Source organism: Aptenodytes patagonicus, chromosome 6 (assembly GCF_965638725.1).
Source record: "Aptenodytes patagonicus chromosome 6, bAptPat1.pri.cur, whole genome shotgun sequence".
Taxonomy (NCBI): Eukaryota; Metazoa; Chordata; class Aves; order Sphenisciformes; family Spheniscidae; genus Aptenodytes; species Aptenodytes patagonicus.
This window is the reverse complement of record NC_134954.1, coordinates 72,130,232-72,138,411: the sequence shown is the minus strand read 5'-3', so window position 1 is coordinate 72,138,411 and position 8,180 is coordinate 72,130,232. Positions and strand designations below refer to the sequence as shown.

General features: G+C 52.8%; 1 protein-coding gene and 1 long non-coding RNA gene across 3 annotated transcripts in view; one reads left to right on the top strand and one right to left on the bottom strand.

The window, feature by feature from the left end:
* Positions 1 to 1,163: 1,163 nt before the first annotated feature.
* Positions 1,164 to 4,701, bottom strand: LOC143162548 (uncharacterized). Of its 2 annotated transcripts, none has more exons than XR_012995714.1 (5): positions 4,065 to 4,701; positions 3,143 to 3,218; positions 2,693 to 2,834; positions 2,518 to 2,588; positions 1,164 to 1,483 (listed from the first exon to the last, which is right to left on the bottom strand). It is a non-coding gene; the product is annotated as an uncharacterized LOC143162548 (long non-coding RNA). The 2 variants fall into 2 exon arrangements; XR_012995715.1 differs by lacking the exon at positions 4,065 to 4,701 and adding an exon at positions 3,337 to 3,404.
* The window catches only part of ZEB2 (zinc finger E-box binding homeobox 2), a 115,175-nt gene continuing 109,762 nt past the window's right edge, over positions 2,768 to 8,180 (top strand). Inside the window, exons 1-2 of the mRNA XM_076343135.1 lie at positions 2,768 to 2,854; positions 5,531 to 5,668. Of these exons, the coding sequence (XP_076199250.1) occupies positions 5,596 to 5,668 (73 nt within the window). The 5' untranslated portion in view covers positions 2,768 to 2,854; positions 5,531 to 5,595. The remainder of the gene's footprint in view (positions 2,855 to 5,530; positions 5,669 to 8,180) is intronic.

Sequence of the window (8,180 nt, the reverse complement as noted above, 5' to 3'; positions counted from 1 at the left end):
CCCCCGCCCCCCCGCCTGCCGCGCCCGGACCTGCAGCTCGGGGTTGGAGAGGGGGACACCCGGAGGGAAGGGAAGGGGGGATTTAGTGGCTGTTTCTCCGACACCCACCCCACCACCATCCCCCCCCCCCGCAGGCGGGGGGGCCTGGGGTCCCCCCCGCGCCGCTGCGCCCTGCCCCGGAGGCCCCCCCCCCCCCGCCGCCCTGCGCCCGGCTGCGCTGCCTCTCCCCTGCAGCACGCAGGGGCACCCACTCACGTCTAACTGGCAGGGCAGATTTCACTAACAGACGACCAAAAAAACCCCCCAAAAAAACCCTCGGTGGCTCTGATGAGCTGCAAAGACACATTCCGGGGGGGGGGGCGGGGGGGGAGGTCGGGTCCCCTTCCTTCCTTTGCGATGCTTAATCATCAGAAAGGTGTTCTCCGGTCCAGGAGCATTTTGGAGTGCAACCGCGAGTGCCTATTGCTCGCATTCCGGTCCTTGCTTTAGGCACACGTTCAATGCACAGTTCAAGAGCAGTTTATCTTAGCTTAATGTAAGTAAAAGTATAGTGTCGGATCAGTGTACCATTTGTTTCAGTTTTCTTCAGGAGGGGGAGGGAAATAAAGTAAAAAAAAAAAAAAAAAAAGTGCTGTAATAGATTTAACTCTTGTCAAAGGAGGGGAATTGTTTCGCAGCTCTCGAACACAGCCCTTTGGGCAGCTCCACGTTCACCTTCGGAAAGGACCGTACAAGTAGGCAAGACGTGAAGTTTATCTTTGCGTCGAGATTATTTCGAGCTCTTTTAGAAGAAGAAACGGCTGCGGGTTGTGCTGGGAGCTGGGCACGGGAGCACCGAGGCTCAGCCCTATCAGCCCCCTTTGCAGACGAACGCCTTCGCTCAGCATCCCCGGCTCGGGCTGCCTTTACTTACTTCGGTATTAGTTCTCAATTACGTGCAGCGTAAACCGGCTTTTTGATTAACAGAACAGCAGAGCATTGGTTAAGAACACTTAAACTTCAAAAAAAAAAAAAAAGAAAAAAATCCCCCTGGGAAGTGGGCTCTGAATTGGTTAATAATGTGCAGTACTTGCTAAATTGCTGACTTCCAGATGTGGAAAATATCTTTCTTGTTTAGGACCTACGTAACCTGATTGGATTACGACAGAAGCGTCACATTGGAAGGCTTTTGAGTGATGATTTAATTAACCATACAGTAGAAAGCTGTATTTGCCAGGAAACCCCTTCCATATTTGCATAACCAATCCCTTCAGTGCAAAGGTGGAGTCTGGGTTTCTTTTTTTTTTTTTTTCCCCCCCTTTTTCTTTTTTTTTTTCCTATATGTAATTTTATTTTAATTTTAATACTTGAAAAAGGTGAAAAACTTGTAACCTCCCTGAAGTTCGGTCCCACGCGTTACTCGTCCGCGCTGTCCCTCTGCCCGTCCAGCCACTTCCAAGGGAGAGCAGAGCCAGGAAGAGCCCATCTCACCCCTGATCCATATCTGTGAACAAAACAGATAGACTGTAAGATCTCAGCACGGGTGGTGTTTGGGTTTTTTGTTTGTTTTTTGGTTTTTTTCCATCAGATTTAGCTGACTATTCAAATAACCTGGATGTGTGCTGAAATGAAAGGGGGGGGGGGGGGGGGGAAATGCCCCAAAAGAAACGCGTTAAGGATAAAAATAAAACAGCACCAAAACGAGCAGGAGTCAGCCAGGAGCTTATTTGCAGTGCCCGAACAGAGTTTAGTTTCTAGGCATTATGTTAGGGTAAGTTTTCCCCTCCGCAAGAGGCGAGAGCTCCGAGAGGGGCTGGGAACCGGGACGGTGCGGGGCGCCGTGCGCAGGATGCGGCCCCCAACCGGCTCCGCGGGCGGGCGAGGCGGGGGGGATCCCGCCGGAGGGGGCGGGGGGGGGGGGGCAGGGATCCCGCCCGGGGGGGGGGGGGGGGGGGGGGGGAACCGGCAGGGATCCAGCCTGGGGGCAGGGGATCCGGCGGGATCCTGCCGAAGGAGGGGAGGGGGGGATCCGGCACAGATCTCGCCTGGGGGCGGGGGATCCCGCCTGGGGGAGGGAAGGGGATGCAGCCGGGAGGGGGGGGGCATGACACGCACCCCGGAGGGGTAGGAGGGCAGAAGATGCAGCCGGGGGGGGGGGGCAGGGGATGCGCCCCGGGGGGGGGCAGGGGATGCAGCCGGGGCGGGGAGGGGGGGGCCAGGGCTGCAGCCGCGGGGCAGGGGATGCAGTCCGCGGGGCGGGGGGGGGGGGGGGGGGGGGTTGGGACGCGGAGCCGGGGCGCGGTGAGTTTCCGCGGGGCGCCGCGGCGGGGTGAAGGCGGCGGGGCGCGGCGGGGCGCGGAGCAGCGCGGAGCGGCGCGGAGCGGCGGGGCGGGGGGCGGGCGCGGGGCGGGGGGCGGGCGGGAGGAGGTGGAATTGCATTTCTGCCGCTAAAGCGTTCGCGGAGACTTCAAGGTATAATCTATCCCAGATCCTTTCCCAGAGAGAAACTTGGCGATCACGTTTCCACATGATGCTCACGTTTGGTGCTCTTCAATTATCCCTCCCCACAAAGATAGGTGGCGTGTGTTTCAGGGTCTCTCCTCTCGCTCCTACAGAAAAGAAAAAGAAAAAAATGTCATTAGAAGAGGCGTAACACGTCAGTCCGTCCCCAGGTTTGTGTTTCCTGGAGTGGCAGAAAGAGATCAGTCCTAACCTGCCCAGCAGGAATAACGGTCCTTCCGACAACTCTTTGCAAGGCTTTTTACAATTTCTCCAGGAGCTGCATCTCCCTTCACCTTTTCTCCTCCACTTCGCGGCTTCTTCATGCTTTTTCTTCTCACCATTTCTGGCCAAAACTACAAACAAGACTTCGCAGGTAGGTTCGGAATTTAATTCCATTTTCTCCCCTTTTTTTTTTTTCCTCCCCTTCTTTTTTCTCACACCACCTCACGCTCTAGCGGGCTTATTTAATGTCGATAATATTTTATTTTTAAGCGTGTTAGCTTCTTTCTGGCTTGTTTATACTTGGGACGAAAAACCTCTTTTTTTTTTTTTTTTTATTTTTTTTAACCGAAACCTGAAGTCACTTCGGTACCGCTCCGGGAAGGAGCGAGCAGTTTCGGGGCGCTCGGGGCTGTGCCACCACCACCCCTGCTCCCCTTACCTGTCGGCCAGGTACGGGAGGTGCCTTTTACAACGCAGCAGCAAAAGTTTTAGTGCTAGGAAGGGGCTTCGTCCTCCTGCAAAAAAAAAAAAAAAAAAAAAAAATACACACACACACACACCCCCCCACCACCACCCACCTCCTGCTCTTTTTATTTCAGGTTTCACATCTTAGCTCTGAAAGTTTGCAGGTACCTGTTAATGCTTTGCACGCCCTGAGCCTGCAGAGCCAGCCCGGCCGGGCACTGCTGGAGCCCCAGCCCCGGGCAGGGCTCCCCGGCGAAGGGTGTGTTTCCCCAAACAGAAAGTTTGCTGTTTGGTCTGCTTAGTTAGTTTCATTTCTTTATTTTATTTTGTAAAGCTGGGTGAAGTAACACCTTAGCTTCTGGGATCCTACAGCAAGAAGTGAAAGTACCGACTGGAACTTAAAAGTCGTTTACCAAAAAAGCAATATATATATATATATATATATATATTTTAAAAAGCTTGCCGGTCCTCTGGGAAGAAAAGCGTTCTCGAGATCTGCAGGTTTAAAATTATTGACAACTTTTTGCGGGAGGCTGAAGAGCAGGGAAGGTAGTGAAACGCATTTAAAACAATTCACCATTGGTCGTTTTGCATTAAAACGCCAATTGCCGAGGCAGGCTGAGGGTCCGGGCTTGCCCCGGTTCCTATCCTCCCCTCTCCGCTACATCTCCTGGTAGATCTGCCACGGTGATGCCACCATTGCCCACTCCAGGATCGGGAATAACTGGCAAATACTGAAGTTTCTAGCACATTTCTCAGCCTCTTCCTTCCTCAGCCACATACACCCACATCCACAGAGCCACCAATTCCCCCTGTCCAGGCGGAATCCCAAGCAGGAGGGTGTGAGTAAACACGCTGACCCCGCACACGCTCTCTCAATATTCCCATCCTCTTACCTGCTCGGAGACTGGGGTTTTTTTTTAGCCAAGTAGGTTTGATAACCGCAAACGTCTGAAAAGAGAGTTCAGGCAGAATAAAAAGACCCAGCAGCAACATACTTCACTGCTCAGTCCTGGTGTGAAGCTCCAGCAAAGTAAAAAGACAGAAGAGAGGGTAAAAAAAAAAAAAGAGAGGGGGGGGAAGGAAAAAATCCCACTTTACTGAAAAAAAAAAAATTAAAAAATTGTTGAGGCAGGTAATAATTTTTTAGGTTTTGTGTAAAACTCCCAGTGCAGGAGAAGACAATAGATGCGAAGGCGAGGGGGGATCCTGCTCAGGAGAGCAAGGGTTAATTGCCCTTGTTTTACAGTTTGCATCTGTTACATCTTTTATAGCCCCCTGTTTAAACTAATCCTCAAGTCAAAGCATCTTTAAAGCTACAGCATCTTCTTCGAGATGGACTGAGTTTCAGGAGCGTTCCTGCAGCAAACCAAATGCTCCTGCCCTCTCCCTTTGACAGATAGAGCCTCCTGCACAGCCCGAGCACGCAGGCACACACAGTAGGTCCAAAAGTTTACAAGTTTTTTTAAAAAAAAAAAAAAAGAAAGAAAAAAAAGCAAAACCAAAAACCCAACTGAAAGCCTGAAAACTCTGACAGCGGTAGTTTTGATTTCTGTTTCTTTTCTGGGAAAAAAAAAAAAAAAAAAGACACCAAAAAACACACCAAAAAAGACGCTCTGAAGCTTTGTTTAACTAAGGGGCAGGGGAAACCCTGAATATTGTCAAACTGACTAAAAAGGTGACAGAGGTTTATAATTACACTCCTCGTTGTTAGGGGGAGGGGGAGGTCTCCGTGCTGTGCTTTACCCCAAAAGGACAGGGGAGAGCCATGTTTCCCTCTCCTCTTATCACTTTGCTGGAGTGCACTTGGGGGGGGGGGGGGGGGAGAAATAAAGGCAGGAGAAGGCTAGCGTTTCATGTGAAAAGAAGTTCTAATGTCAAATTAAAGTACTTTTAGGAGGAAATGGTCCGCCTAGCATTGAGTCAAACAGCCTACTGTAAAAGCTGTGCATTCCCTCATACGGTCATGAGTTATGACTCATTTGAGATGTAATTCTTGTCTCTCTCTGATCTGCTTTGCTGGTGCAATACACACACACACGCACACACACAGGGGGAGAGAGAGAGAGAGAGAGACACACACACACACGCTCACGCAGAGAGGGAGAGACACACACACACACACACACACAGACAGACAGACCAAAAATAAATAAATAAATAAATAAAGAAGAAATCTGCCCGGCTGGGGAGAGAGGGGGGAGCCCGCTCCGTCTGCGTCCCACCTCCCCCGGCACGGCAAACCTCGCCGTGTGCGTGGATGGGTTCTTTTTCGGGTGCAAATTCGGGTCCCCGTTGGCGCCCTGCATTTAAATGGGATATACCAATGCCCACATTGTTGCTGTGTTTGGTTGTTACATAGAGTCTGCGTGCTGCTGAATCAGGGAGTCGAGTCCATGCGAACTGCCATCTGATCCACTCTTATCAATGAAGCAGCAGATCATGGCGGATGGCCCCAGGTGTAAGAGGCGAAAACAAGCCAACCCCCGGAGGAAAAACGGTAAGCCGCCCCCCCAGGCAAACTTTTCCGGCCGGCTCCGCCGCGGCGAGGGGGGGGAAGCCGGTCGCAGGACGGGGAGGGGCGCGGGGGGGGGGGGGGGGGGGGGGAAGGGACACGGGACGGGGACGGCGCCCGCCCGGGCGGCAGCGGCGGCGGCAGCGGCGCCCGCCCGGGGCTCGCCGCCCTCCGCCTCCCCTGCGCGGCGGCGGGGCCGTCCCGCGGAGGTGGCGGGGGCTGCGCGGTCGCGGGGCGCCGGCGGGCGGCGGAGCGTCGAGGGGAAGGGGGGGGGGGGGGGGGTCGAGGAGGAGAAGAAGGGGGGGGGGGGGGGGGTAGCAGCGCGCCGCCGCCGCGCCCCAAAGTTTGTTGCGCGGGCGCGGAGCGAGCGGGCCGCTGCCCCGCGGCGGCGGAGCGCGGCCGGAGCGGCGGGGCGGTGGCGGGCCGGTTCGCCCGCCGCTTCCCGGGTCAGGGTCGGGGAGCGGAGGGGCGCGGAGCTGGGCGGTGGGAGGCGCGGAGCGGCGCGGAGCGGGGCGGGCGGCGGGAGGGCAGGCGGCCCCGCTGCCGTCCCTGGGAAAAAACCCGGCAGCGTGAGAACCCCGAGGCAGGCTGGCACCGAGTTAGCGACTCTCTTCTTTTTATTGTTAGGGACTCGAAAATGAAACTTCCTCCTCCCTAATAATTAATAATACTAATGAGTTTGGTGCCCAATTGTCCATAGTCGCCCTCTCGCCCGGTCTCCGCCGGCCGCGGAGGGCCGGGGCTCGGTGGGACGCGGTGTTCTGGGCTGATTTCACATTTGGCAGCTTTCACTGGTGTGGGTCTCTCTTTCTCCGTCTCTCCCCGTCCCTCCCTTAGTTTCTTCCTTTCTCCTCCGGCTGATAGTCTCTCCCCCACCGCCAGCCCCCCCCCTCCCCACCCGCAGCCCCTCGCACGGCCATCCCGGCCCCACTTTCAACAACTTTCCTCTCGAGGAGCCGGAGGAAGGAAGATATTTGTGTGAACCTGAACCCATGCGCTTATAGCTCAGCTACTTCATTTAAGTGGAGGGGTGAAGGGGGGGGACGGGGACGGGGACGGACAACAACAACAACAAAAAAAACACAAAGACAAGAGAATGTTGATTAGAAACAAATGATCCTGCCCCCCCCCCCCCCCCCTTCCCTCTCTCTAGGTTGTGAGAGTGTGTGTGTGTGTGTGTGCGTGTGTGTGTGTGTGTCTTTTTCTTGTTGTGGTGGAGGCGTCGAGCCATATGGGGGAGTGATAGAGGAATTTTAGTCAGAAACTGTTCGTTATGTTACACTGGCTTTTCCCTTTGTGTTGTCTTTGATCTATTTGCTTGGCTTAGTATTACAAAAAAACCCCAACTAAAATAATATATTCCGAGCAGCTTCCCAAGGATCCGTTCCTTGTTATCTTTTTTTAAAGTCTCTCCCCCTCCACCACCACCCTTTACTCTTGTGTCTGTCATTATTTAAGGTGGTCCTCACAGAGGAGACCTCCCCTTCCCCTCATCTCTGGGTAATTTAGTAGACATTAAAATTACACGTAATGTTTCCCTCTCCTCTCTTGTGTTTCCTCTGTTCTTTTTATTAAATGTTGGTTATTGATTTTCTAAAATCAATGTCTGTTGTGGGGCTTTTTTCCCCTTACAAGTATCTAAAGCACGTTGCTGATCAACTGGATAACAAAAGCTTTGTGTCAAGTAGCCTTTTTTCTTATGTTAAACAGTCATTTTTGAGAGAAAAAGAGAATGAGATTTAAAGCAACGCATCCAGAAGTGCTCTTTTGCAGTAAAGAATATTCTGAGTGTTTGAGGGGGTTTTATTCTTCTTCAGCCTCCTTGCTTTTTCATACAAGATTATTAGTTTAGCGCGTTAAACCCATCACATGCTCTGTGATGAGGGATGCGTCTACGCGTTTAATATTTTCTCAACACGATTTGAGTCGCAAACCTCCCCCCCCCAAAAAAAAAAAAAAAGAAAAGGAAAAAAAAAAAAAGCTGGATGCCTCTGTTTGCCCAGGACACCAAGGACTGCAGCCTGTACGCCCTGTTACTGCAGCCAAGTCTTTGGGAAAACGTATGGACCGGGGTGGCACAGATTCTTGTTGCTCCCATGCAAAAGTGGGTTTTCACGGAACTGCACTAACTTGGGAAGCCACCACACTTGGGAGTCGAAAGTTTAATTGCGATTTTTAAGGTAACCACTTAAAGATCCTGCAAACTTCATTCCAAGTGTGTGCGCTGGCTACGCGAAGGTCTAACTTCTCCCTTCAGTGTCTTGCTCTGGCCAAGACGGGAGGGGGGGGGGAATAATTCTCGACTTTCTGTCTGTCCACTCTTTCCTCTTTGTGCTCTGTAATTTGTTTCTTTCATTCATTTCTGAGTGAGAAATGTCCTGGTTCTGCGAAGCAGGTAGACCAGCGAGGGTGGGTTTGGTTAGGTTTGTTGTTGGGTTTGGGTTTTTTTTTCATTTTCTCTTTCTCGACAAGCACGTATCCAACGCCTTTCCCATTG